General features: G+C 34.1%; 2 protein-coding genes across 2 annotated transcripts; one reads left to right on the forward strand and one right to left on the reverse strand.

Moving 5' to 3' along the window:
* The first annotated feature begins 1,041 nt into the window (after positions 1-1,041).
* Positions 1,042-1,551, forward strand: LOC145098916 (uncharacterized). The gene has a single exon (XM_079036507.1). The coding sequence runs from the start codon at positions 1,042-1,044 to the stop codon at positions 1,549-1,551; it is 510 nt and encodes a 169-aa protein (XP_078892633.1).
* Positions 1,552-5,725: 4,174 nt separating this feature from the next.
* Positions 5,726-7,794, reverse strand: LOC145102761 (PTI1-like tyrosine-protein kinase At3g15890). Its single transcript, XM_079040233.1, has 4 exons — positions 7,436-7,794; positions 6,977-7,124; positions 6,614-6,876; positions 5,726-6,522 (listed from the first exon to the last, which is right to left on the reverse strand). The coding sequence occupies exons 1-4, from the start codon at positions 7,477-7,479 to the stop codon at positions 5,880-5,882; spliced, it is 1,098 nt and encodes a 365-aa protein (XP_078896359.1). The 5' UTR covers positions 7,480-7,794; the 3' UTR covers positions 5,726-5,879.
* Positions 7,795-13,598: the final 5,804 nt, after the last annotated feature.

Genomic DNA, 13,598 nt, shown 5'->3' on the forward strand with positions numbered 1-13,598 from the left:
AACCAGGTAAATGCAACAATGTTGTTGATGCATTATCTCGTAAAAATACCGTTCCAACACTTAATACATTAACAACTACTAATCGTTTTGATTGGGGTGACTTATGGAAGGCGTTAGATAACAAGCCAGACATACAGGCCACTAAGCAACGGTTTTTTGATGGGGAAGATTTACCACCAGGTTACTCAGTTAAACATGACCGATTGCTTTTTAATGATCGACTGGTGTTGCTGCGAGGGTCTCCGTGGATTCCTAAATTGTTTACTGAGTTCCATGGAGATGTTATAGGAGGTCATTTCGGTTTTGCATAATACAAATCAGAGGATAGCAAGAGAAGTTTATTGGGTAGGTATGAGGGGCGATGTCACAAGATTATTGGCAGAATGTGATGTGTGTCAATGGCACAAGTATTCAACTATGGCACCAGCAGGGTTGTTGCAACCGTTGGAATTACCGTCGTCGGTGTGGTCAGAGATAACCATGGACTTTATTGATGGGTTACCAAGGTCAAAAGGTTACATGGTCATTTTGGTCATAGTTTATCAACTCAGTAAATATGCACAATTTGTCCCATTGAAGCATCCGTACACGGCTATAACTGTGGCTACGACTTTCCTATGAGAGGTGGTCCGTTTACATGGAGTACCCGAGTTGATAATGTCAGATCGTGATAAAGTTTTTCTGAGTCAATTCGGGAAGGAGTTGTTCCGTTTGCAAGGTACTACGTTAAAGCGTATCACATCTTATCACCCCCAAACGGACGGGCAGACTGAAGTCGTTAATCGTTGTCTTGAGACCTATTTGCATTGCTTTGTTAGTGACTCGCCAACTAAGTGGGTTAAATGGTTGTCTTGGGCGGAGTACTGGTATAATACCTCCGTTCACACTACCCCATTTCGTATCTTATATGGTCGAGATCCTCCACAGTTGCTTTATTATGGAAGCTCGAGAACTCCAATTAGTGATGTGGATGCATATTTGGAGGGTCGGGATAAGATATTACAGGAATTGTGAGGCCACCTGTTTCTAGCGCAATAGTTAATGAAGACTACTATTGATCGTAGTCGGCGTGAGGTTGAATTTAATGTAGGTGACCGGGTATATTTGAAGTTAAAACTGTATCGACAACGTTCGGTAGCTCGTCATCGCAATGAAAAGCTTGCTCGACGTTATTTTGGGCAGTTTGTTGTTTTAGAAAGGATCGGTAAGGTAGCTTATCGCTTGAAGTTACTGGATAATGCTCGTATACATCCAGTTTTTCATGTGTCTCAATTGAAGAATGCATTGGGTAATAGGGTCGTGGCTCCTATGTTACCTGCCACGTTAACAGACGAAATGGAAGTATTGTTATATCCGGATCTTGTGGAGGGAGTTCGTGAGGGTATTGTTGGTCGTGAGGTGTTAATCCGTTGGAAGGACTTACTTGATTACGAAGCTACATTGGAACCGTGGGAGGCTTTGGACCATCAGTTTCCAGAATTCCACCTTGCGGACAAGGTGCATGTTTGGGAGGGAAGTAATGATACGCCCCAAAGGTTTTGTAGCGTCTAACAAAGGCGACAATCAGATTGATATGGTGGAGATTGCCAACTTAGTTTATTTAGATTAATTATTCAAATAATTTAGGATACGTTTTTATTAAATTAGGATTTATCTTTAAAGTATTGAGCAAGGTAGGTATTTGAGTTATTTTTGGATTCCTAGCAAGATACTATAAATATGGTACTCTATTGTTTGTTTTTCTTTTATGCGATTAATAAAGTCCCATACAATTTTTGAGTACCCCTTGTTACTCGAATCACAGGTCAATTTCGGGTCTTTCCTTCGGGTTTGGATCTAGAGTCTATCAATTACCCGATCCAAGTTCCAAATGTTACTCCGCAAATGTTTTCAAACTTTGTTGTTTTTCCCGATCAACATTCACCAAATCAACCTCAAACCCAAACCCAACCCCAAACTCAAACCCAAACCCAATAATAATTCCAACTTGTCGATGAGTTGGATGACTCGGAAGAAGAAGAGATGGTTCCTGAAACTCAACCCACACCACCCCCACAACGACGCAAAGGAAAACAACAAGCGCGCGAGGGTGTCACACAATCGGGAAGACAAAAACTGATACCATGGCTTCCATAAGAAGAGCTAGTTTTGGTAAAAGCTTGGGTTGACATTTCTGAGGATTCAAAGATGAGAAATGCACAACCGAGAGATCATTTTTGGTTTCGCATTTTAGAACGGTTTCGGGAGGAGCTAGGAAAAGATGACGACTACCGTCTGAAACACCAAATGAATTCGAAGTTTCGAAAAATTGCAAAGGGGGTTTCAAAAATAAATGGGTTGTACAACAACCTAAAAACCCAACGAAAAGCGGCCAAGGCGATGAAGAAATACTTCAAGAAGCTTTGCAATTTTACCTTGAGGAAGTCGGAGAACCATTCAAGTAACACGATTGTTGGAAATTATTGGTTAAAAGTCCTAAGGTGGAAAAAATACGAGCAATATTTTATTTTTGGAGTACAACAATCAAAGCGAACGAAAATGGGCTCTAGTGGTTACACAACTTCCTCCGATGCTCGGGTCGGACTAGATTTAAATCAGGAGGACGAACTCGAGCTAGAAGAAATTGTCCGACCGATGGGTAGGGACAAAGCAAAAAGGAAGGGAAAGGGACTTCTTCAGGTGCATCGGATTTCACTATGAACCTTGACGAAATGCGTAAAATAACAGCGTCGTTTGATCGATATAATCTTAATTTCGCTGAACGTTTGCCGTTCGACAAAGAAAAAGAAGAAGCAAGGAAGAAGGAGCGTGGTAAGAGACAAGAAATGGAGGATATGATGTTCTTGATGGAAAACACTGACCATCTCTCGGGACCGGCTCTCGAACTCGTGATGAAGATGAGGGAAAAAATTATGAAAAAATATTTTACATAGGTTGTTGTTGGTTTGTTTGTGTTTTTTTTTAATATTCTACTTTTTTAAATCTTAGGTTTATTGTAACTTTATTTTAATTTATGAAATGATTTTTCTTTTTAATCAAATTTTTTGTTTATTATTAATTTAAAAATTATAAATCATAAAAATGAATTAATTTTATTTTAAAAAAATAGAAAAAAAACAAATAGTGAGGGAAACTTCCCACCCATTCATTAGGTTTAGGCGAGAGAAAGGAAAGTGAGAGAAAAGTTGCTGTGGCACACAAAAAGTAAAGGGAGTTTCCACCCACACCCTCCGGTCTAAAGGAAGTGGAGCTTTAGTAGTATTCTAAGTCATAATTAGTCTCAAAAGTAAAAAGAAGAAAAGAAAGAAGAAATCAAATGTACATTCGGATTCAACAAAATCCATAGTCTCTTATTTTTAGAAATTTTTAAAAAGTTAATACTATTATCAGGGCAATTTGATCACATGTTTCAAATCTAATGTCTACAAAGAAGGGCAAAATGGTCTTATTTTTAGAAATGTAATGAAAGGGCAGTTAAATTTAATCACATTTGGGCGTAAAAAGCAGGGCAATTTGATAACTTGTTTCAACGCTAGCAAAATGTTCTTTTTTCACCGTCCCACCCCCTCCTAGCAAAACTATTGGATCCACATAAAAACAACCTCAAATTCATAATCACATCTTAAGAGTAGCTCAACCTTACATGAAGAATTTGAAGGTGTTAAACTGAAGAATCGTTGTTATTTTGTTGAAGGAAAAGGCTTTGATTGAAAGCCTCTGTGACGGGTGTTATAAAAGGCCCTAACTTCAAAAAGGAAGAAAAAGATAGAAACATGTGTCATAGATAAACCGAGGGAGAATTGGAGACGTCGGATTCCAAGCAAGACCCATACCAAATAGGTGTTTTCCTGACAATTTCTCTATCGAATCGAAACAAAAGAGAGGGAGTCCAAAGGGGGGGGGGAGAGAGAGAGAGAGAGAGAGAGAGAGAGAGAGGAGAATGAGAGAAGCTAGAAGCAATGGTGAGATGATAGAGATAGTGTGGAAGGGTGATGGAGGTGGTATGTAACTGTCATATGGAGAAATAGAACCATAGAGCAGATGACAATGTATAAACTTTAAAATGATTTTTCTTGAAACAGATTAATAAATATAAATAATGTACATATAGTTAAATAAAAGATACATATATATATATATATATATATATATATATATATATATATATATATATATATAATTATCTATTTCAGTTGGTATATGTAATTATCTATTTTAGTTGGGGTTCTAATGATTTTTGATAAAAAATAATTATTACGGAAAAATATTTACAATCCGATTTGGTTCGGTATTTACCCGAAAACCAGATAATGTTGGCATCAAAAATAAAAAACAACCAGTAATTTTTACCGAATATTGAATCACAAGACATGATCAGTACCGATACTGGTCCGGTTGGTCACACCTATTAAATAGTACCGTACATATGAATGGTTTCATGCTACCTAATAAACGCATGTGATAAAAATTATGACATCACATGAACTAGCACATATAAAGACTTAAAGGTTGGTCATACCTATTAAATAATATATATGTATGGTTTTGTGCCACCTAATAAAGACATGTGATCAGAATTGTGACATCACATTAATTAGCACAAGTAAAAACTTGTAGGTTGGTCACACCTATTAAATATCATATATGTATGGTTTTGCGCCACCTAATAAAAACATGTGATAAGAACTATGACATCACATGAACCAACACATGTAAGGACTTGTAGGTTGGTCACACCTATTAAATAGTATATATCTATGGTTTTGTGCCACCTAATATATCCTCCCTAATAAATGAAAATAATTTTGTCACTTGTCAATCTCTCATGAGTTTTGATACTTGTCATTTTGTGATATTTTTGAAATAAATATTATCCACTTGTCAATTTCTGGTTTAATTCAATTTTTAAAATTAAACTCATCCTCCTCCCCTAATAAATGAAAATCTTTTTGCCATATGTCACATTCTCATTGATTTGGCCACATGTAATTTTGCTGTTATTTTCAATTAAAATTTTTCTACATGTCATTTTGTGGTATTTTCCATTTTATTAAATTTCACATAATATTAAAATATTGTAATTGTAATTAATATAATAATAAATACATATTAATTTCAATAATTGATTTTCCTTATAATTTCAACATTATTAAATTAAAACTTCATTAGTTTCCTATGTTTACTTATCTAAATTATTTGTTTAAATTTAAAAGAGAAAAAAAACACTTTAATTTTAATAATTCAATATTTTCTAATTTGTCTTATAAATTCAGACCTTTTCAAATCTTTAGAATTTTCATATATACATATATATTTTTTAGATGAACTCATGTAATACATGGGTCTTACACCTAGTAAAGACATATAATAAGAACGGTAACATCACATGAATTAGCACATGTAAAGACTTATAAGACTAAGATTAGAACCTAGTAATATTAACTTTAGATTTTAGAGTTTTTAGAATCACAAATAATCAAAATGAAGCGAAAAATTCAAAATACAAACCCCATATTTAAGAATTGTGGTCAATAAAATGGGTGTTAACACATGAGTCAATTTTGTATAAAAATGAGTTCATTTGGAAATGATTTAAGACCAACATCTTTGAATATGTGAATAAGATGAGCAAGTGTTATTTAATGATATATCAAAATCATACCACATACTTGTTAAACCACTAAACAAGTAACCATTGTATAATAAATAGGCTTAAAATGCAATCTTACAAAAACCAAACGCACATTAAAACCCCTCATTTTCACAAATACAATGTAGTCCTACAATCACAATATCACACAAATCTTCAACAACAACAACACACCACATAGGCACATACCATAATCAATAATCAACCAAAAAAACAATCTTTTTTACATCTATGCCACTACCTTCTCAATCTCTTGTACTCCTTCCTTCTCCTCAGAAACAAAATCCAAACTATCATCCGCAACCGACACCCCATCACTACAACCACGCGCCTCACCACATCTAAACATTTCATCATTCTCAATTTCAACAAACTTCTCTTTCATCTCCCCTTTCAACAACTCAACAACTTCAATCATTGTAGGTCTCTTTTCAGGCTGATTATGTGCACAAATAAGCCCAACAACAACAACCCTTTTCAACTCTTGTTCTACATACTCCCCTTTAAGCTTAGGGTCCACAATCTCACTAAACTTTCCTTCACAAACCAAAGGTAAAGCCCATTCTGTAATAGATCTTCTTGTAGTTGCATTTAGTTTCTCAATTGGTTTCTTCCCACTTGCAATCTCAAGTAAAAGAATCCCAAAACTGTAAACATCACAACTCTCTGATGCTTTACCTAACATCGCATATTCGGGTGCTAAGTATCCGAGAGTCCCTTTGACCCGTGTGGTTACATGGGTCGCCCCATCTGGGATTAACTTTGCAAATCCAAAATCAGCTACTTGGGCTTTGAATTCAGAGTCTAATAACACATTGCTTGCTTTCACATCTCTGTGTATTATGTGTGGTGTTGCTTGATTGTGAAGATACCTGGATAAATGAAAGAAATAGCAACGTATGTTTGTTAATTTGTTTATATATATATAAAAAAATTATAGCATATATATTTTAAAGAACATACACAATTCCTTCTGCAGATCCAATAGCAATAGTCATTCTTCTTGACCAATCAAGAAGACTTTCAGAAGAGTGTTGACCATGGAGATGAGAAAGCAAACTGAGATTAGGCATGTAATCATACACTATTAACCTTTCTTGTCCTTCTGCACAATACCCACGTAAACTTAACAGGTTCTTGTGTCTAACACGTGCAAGAATCTCAACTTCAACAGCAAATTCCATTTCTGCTTTGTTGCTAAAAACTTTTAATCTTTTTACTGCAATCTGAATAATGCACATATCAATGATCAAAATTGAAAATGGAAGTGAATTGGTAAACATAATAAAGTCATTGAAATTAGGAAGCGAGTGATGGTTTAATTACTTGAGATCCATCCCAGAGTTGACCCCAATAAACACTGCCAAATCCACCTTCACCAAGCTTGTTGTCATAATTGAAATTGTTTGTAGCAGCATGTAATTCCTTTAATGAGAATATCCTCCATGTTGATTGTTTCTTCTCTTTCTCTTTCCTGTTTAAATAGCAGCAATCAGAAATGAATTGCCCACAATTCAAGAATTTATTGAGGGGGTGTTTGGATTTGGATTATGAAATAATTACTAAGAGTTGAAGAATCAGAATAAATATCATTGATCAGTTTATTGCACATCCGTAACAGAAAAATAGATGATGCAACAATAAAATTATGCATCGAATTCAAGCACTTTATGCAATTAACGCATTAAACCCTAATTAGACTTGAGTTTAGTGGTATCATACAAAATTTGTTAACTCGGTTGGGGTTTTGATTAATCAAATGAATAGTGGGGAAACAAAACATACCGATCGGAGCGAGTTGTGCAACAAAAGAACGAGCGAAAATCCATAAGTTCAAAAACCCTGAAAAAAGGTCTTGACTGCTTCGTGCTTCAACACAAAAACGATCAAGAAGCCTACTAATAATAAATTGCACTATACCAAGGTAAAGGAGCAGAAAACCGAGTACACCCCCATAACGAGGTTTTACCACAAAACGAAATTGAAAACCCTTTTAACGATTGCTTCGAAAGAAAGCAATCGAGTTACGTGCTGTCCTCCCAGTCAACTTGTTCTTTGAAGATTCGATGTTAATAATCTTCGAAAGCGTAAAGTAAACAGCTAAATTTGTGAGGGGAAGCCGACATTTTTGGAGAGAGAAAGGAGATTGAAGCTTAACACGGTCTTCTTCCCATTCATCAAATCAAGCCTTTGGACTTCCAATCCCCTTTTCTCTTTCAAATTTTCTTCTTTTTCCGGGTTTGGTAGTGGGGTGTGTGGGTCCAACGGCTAATTTAATATTTCATTATTTTGTTTCTTCTAGTGAAGAAATTGTGGTATTTTTTCAAATTGAGAAATGATCCTCCTGTCAAACTTTTAACTATAGTCCTTAGCCTTTCTAAGTTGAGGGGTGTCTTTGGGTTCTTAGCCGGTAGCACATAACCGGATAGCTGTAGTTTTTTACTACTTCCGTCATTGATAGTTCATTTTTTTGCTGTTAGAAGTTTTTTTTCTTTAATTTTAACCTTAAATATTTTTGATTTTGATAGATAATTCTTGATGCAAAATATATGAATGGATTGTATTTTAATTGTTTTTTTATTGTTATAATTTTATTAAGTAATATATAACACAAATAAAAATATTTAAGGTCAAAATTAAAGAAAAAAGACTTCAAAAAATCAAAAGTGGACTATCAATTTGGGACGAAGAGAGTATTTGTTATATGAATGTTTGGTAAAGTAGTAGGAATCTTTTGAAATATATAAAATTATATATAAGGACAATTGTTATATATATATATATATATATATATATATATATATATATATATATATATATATATATATATATATATATATATATATAAAATTATATAAAGGCATTTATGAAAATTGATTTAAGAAGCTTAGTAACGTTTTGTAAATGCTACATGAAATAACTTTTAGATTTGGAGCGTTTTGTTTATACTAAAAAATAAATGTGTGTACTGTGACACGAAGCTTTTTGTTTAAACTAGCGTGTTATGTCAAAAGCTAGAAGCTCTTAAATGCTCCTAAACGTTTTGTGTCAAACACGCTCTTAGTTTGTTGTTAGAGATAAAATCATATCCAATAATATCAAATCAAAGAGTAGGTTTTCATATCTAAATACGTATCTAAGTATCTTAAATTTCATATATTCAAAACTTCGAATAGGAATCATATATACCAATATTAGATATTCCAAAATTTCATTTATTTTTCTAGAAAATATAATAATATCATCTATTACTAATAGTGGTGAGTATGGGGTGGTATTAGTCGGTAAAATCGAATTTAAATCGAAAATTTTGATTTTCAGGTTCATACTATTAGAAGTACATTCCAATAAACCCATATATATATATATATATATATATATATATATATATATATATATATATATACATACTAGCCGTTTACCCGCGCCAAGCGACGGGTGTGACAATGGTGGTTGAATGCTGAAAGATGAATTAAACCCTAGAAATGGAAACGTCAGCGATATATATCCAAGATTTGTGAACAGAAATTGCGAGATTTGAGGAAATACGGAGATAAGGAATGAACCGGGTCAAAATAGCCTAAGAATAGAGGATAAGAGATTTGACCTTTTCAACTGTTGACCATATGTACTCTACTCTTTTTGTAATGCATAAATTGATTGTACAAATGCATTGTATGTTTGTACGACTTAAAATTCAGCATTTGACCAAAAATGTTTTATAAGGGAATAAGATATATATATATATATATATATATATATATATATATATATATAGCATAAAGAGTTTGGTGATAGGAACTGAGGTCAGTGGCGAGTCTAGTACAGAAAACCACATGGTTCCTTTATTGGGTTCAACCGAGTCGATTGTAACAGCCCACAAACAGTAATAAAAATTTTCATTGGAAGTATATCAAATCATTCATCAATTATTTCAAAATCCAACACCAAATCATAATATTTAAAACATCATAGTACAATTGTTCAAATTGCGGAAATCATGAGGAGAGGATGCTATGCCATCATGTCAGGCACTTCCCTTTTGAATCGGGAGTACCTGAAACCATAAACATAAACCGTAAGCACAAAGCTTAGTGAGTTCCCTAAAGTACTACATACCAAACATACGAATATGGGCCCCGCCCTAAGGCCTTGCCATGGGGTATATTTCAACCCGAACATGCCATAGTGGGCCCCGTCCTAGGTATATTTCAACCTGACATACCATACTGGTCCCCATCATGGGGTGTATTTAAACCCGATCATACAAACAAATATACATCACATAGTAGTTAACATTTTATATAACCGAATAATGCACCGACATCGGTGCCTTCGACCTATGGATACAGTGAGAAAACTCACCTCATAGACAAATGAGAAAACAGAAATAGCACGTTACTCCAAAATCAACTATACCAGTCACCTTTACAAATATAGTGACCAATACTCAGATTATAGATCAAAATACCCAAAATACCCCTAGGTCAAACCTGTTGGGTTTTGAGCATTCTAACACTCCTAAGTGTACATGCAACCCTAAATACCTTGGATCTATGTTTTCTCTATTATACATGCAAATATGAATATCCAAGGTATTATCCTAACTAGCATATTATGAAGTACAAGTAATATAAAACTAGTAGAATTACATACCTCTTTGTTGGTGCTTGATTCCATGGAGCTCAAGAGCCTAGTGCCCCAAATGTGACACCTCAAATGGTTCACACAACACCATGAACATTTGGAATAACCATGAGAGAAAATATGAGTTCATAGAAACTGGCTTGCCCTCTATATTATGCACTAGTGCCAATTTCACCAACCAATGGGGTCTTTATATAGTGTGCACATTAGGGTTACACCATGTAACCCATATCTTTACCCATTCCTTATACTCCATGGGTTTTAACCTCCATGGAGTATCCATGGTCCACCACATTGGTTAAACCCAACATAAGGAATCATGGATCACAAGCCTACATATATAAGAATCAATGATTTACATAATCAATCCCCATATATTTAATTAGTCTCTTTTGATCACTAAATTAATTTTTGATCAATACTAATTAAATAATATGATTTCATATTAATATATTAGAACTTATAATATATTAATATGTCATAAATATCTTCTTCTCATTAAAAGGTCTACCCAAATGTTTCGATGCCATGAAACCCAAATGGACCATGCCAGGTCGGGTCAAGTATATACCAATTATGGTTATGGACTAAGACACTAATCCAACAAAACCTTAGTTAAAATCCAGGTCAAAGTCAACCGCGTCAACTCGGTGAGTACATTAGGCGTACTCAACACGTACGCGGGGCGTACAAGTGTTTGACCAAACCACGAAGGGTTGGCCATGTACGCACAACGTACCCTTTGGTACGCCCAACATACGCTGTTGCCACCAGCTCAACCCATTAACTGCTTAATCCTTAAGCACTTTCTTCCAAAATCCAAATTTAGACCCTAAAAGGTGTTCTTAACCATAAAGTTTCCAACTTTATGGTTTTGCATTGCTAATAAGATCTTAACATCAAAAACCCTAGCTTCTTGACCCATTAAGACAACCTATATCATGCATGAGAAGAAAATAATGTCAAAGATCATATTTTTATGACTTAACACACCTTATAACATCTGAAAGGACAACTCAAACGTCTTGGAGTACTCTATACTCACAAGGATCAAGATTTGGGACAAAAAGGTGCCAACTTTAAGCTAAAACTAGATCTAGATGAAATACTCATCATGGTTGGAGCTTTATACCTCTAGAAGGTGCTTTACACCTTCTAAAACTAGATCTAAATGAAATATTCATCAAGGTTGGAGCTTTATACCACCAGAAGGTGCACAAAGGAGTGCAGATGTTGGATCCAAGGTCTTGAGTAAGACACTACGACTTCAAAGCTCTTCCTTCACCACCAAGAGTAGCAAAATGGCACCAAAAAGATACTCCAAGCTTCAAAATGCATTTACACATTTTAGGGTTTCTAAATGAGGTCAAAGAGGAATGGAGGTTGGAGCTAAGGAGGGGTATGGGGCTATAATGATGCTTAAATAGGGTCCAAACCTTAAAATTTAGGGTTTACACCCTGGCCACGTACGCCCAGCATACACAAGCCTGCCTAAATAATTACAAAATTGCCATTAGGGACTAGTTTTGCAAATTATTCAAAAACCAAGGATCAAATTGAAAATAACTGGAAAACAAGATGTTACAATTCAAAAGAAAATTGGATTTAACTGAGCAGGTTCGACCAGAAAAATAATCGATTTAGCATGTATAGAAATTAGTTGTCATTTCTTAATCTTTTTTACTAAAACCAACTTATACTTGAAGGAAGTCAACATGAATTGTGCCTCAACACGTTTATGGTGTGGAAGTGTAAAAGATGAAATATCTATTTATAATAGAAAAATCTCTCACAATTTTCTTTTGGAGTAGATGTAGGGCTCCTTCGTGCCGCCAAATATGATATGCATTAATTGTCTATAGTTTATATCTCTTCTTTCCTTTTTCTTTTGATAAAAATTTTATGTAGGTCCTTCGTAATATTTAAGGTAGTTCCCAAAAAAAATTATATATAATTATTGTATAAATATAAAATTTAAGTGGGTCATGTGACCCACCATAACTCTACATAGACTCGTCCCTGACTGAGGTTGATTTCTCCCGAGATGCATAATTTTGCAAAATCGTCCATAACTCGCTCAAATTAAATCATATTTGGACGAAATTTTACATATCTCCTTACTAACATGAATTAAGGGTGTTTCAATAAAAAAAATTATGTTTTTGGTCTATAATTACCCATGATCTAAGCTACGAGACTTGTATAAATGCACTACCGAACTTGTACTTTCGAATTGGCAAAAACTCATTGTAGTAAAGTTGCTCAAAATCATCAATTTACTTGGTAAAATTTCTTTTGTGATCGAGAAAATGTTCATGGATTTCGAGTTGCCAAGCAAAAAGTGATTTTGGCTAAGTTTAATCGGGTTGAGTCATCTTTGATCACCGGATGATCGTATACTTCTAAATTACCAAAAACGCATTGAATGAAAGTTGCTCAAAAATCATTAATTTACACAAAGATCTTGGTGACAAGAATAATGATTAATTTCATTGAGGATGCATAATTTTTAGAAAAGGAACGAAGTTGGGGAAAAACAAGTCAACAAGGCTTTTCTTATGTACCCGAGTTCATGAAAATTGCTCAAATTTTGAACATTTCAAAAGTATATTATGAAAAATTAACAATCCTTATTAATCAGGATTCATGAGAAATTAAATAAATTCATGAAATACTTATTATTATTTCTATTTGACAAAAATTTTAATTTTTTTTGTTAATTAGTAGCTTTTCTGATGTACTTGGGTTCATGAGTATTGTTCAAATTTCGAACTTTTCAAAAAAAAAATCATATATTATACAATGTTAATACCTCATATATACACATATCTATGTAAGTAAAATCAAGAAAATATATTCGGTTGACTATGTTGGTTAAGTCATCTTTGGGTTTATTAATTTTCTAAATGGTATTGAAGTAACAAAATCATGGATCAAACATTCAATAAAAATCTCTTCATTCTTTGATATTTGATCAAGATATGTGATAGAATCTGACAAACTAGACATGTCGATAACATATCTGCTTGTTAGCTCACCCATAAAGGATGCCACATACCATTGTTTGTCAGATGATACCCCTAAATGCACAAGTTCTTTACATAATTTATGTTCCGCCGAATCTTCATCCCTAATATTTCTTCGTGGCTCCCAAATCTATAATCTAATACTCGCTTTTCAGTAGCGCCTTCAAATCATTAATTCCAGCCATATTCTTGACTGCAATGAGCATATCATCCATGCGTAAAATCAAATATATGTAGAACCATTAGAAAAATCATTTGAATAAATGAAATTATCA

The sequence above is a fragment of the Lactuca serriola genome, chromosome 4 (assembly GCF_051521515.1).
Source record: "Lactuca serriola cultivar US96UC23 chromosome 4, Lser_US96UC23_V15, whole genome shotgun sequence".
In the NCBI taxonomy this organism is placed as follows: Eukaryota; Viridiplantae; Streptophyta; class Magnoliopsida; order Asterales; family Asteraceae; genus Lactuca; species Lactuca serriola.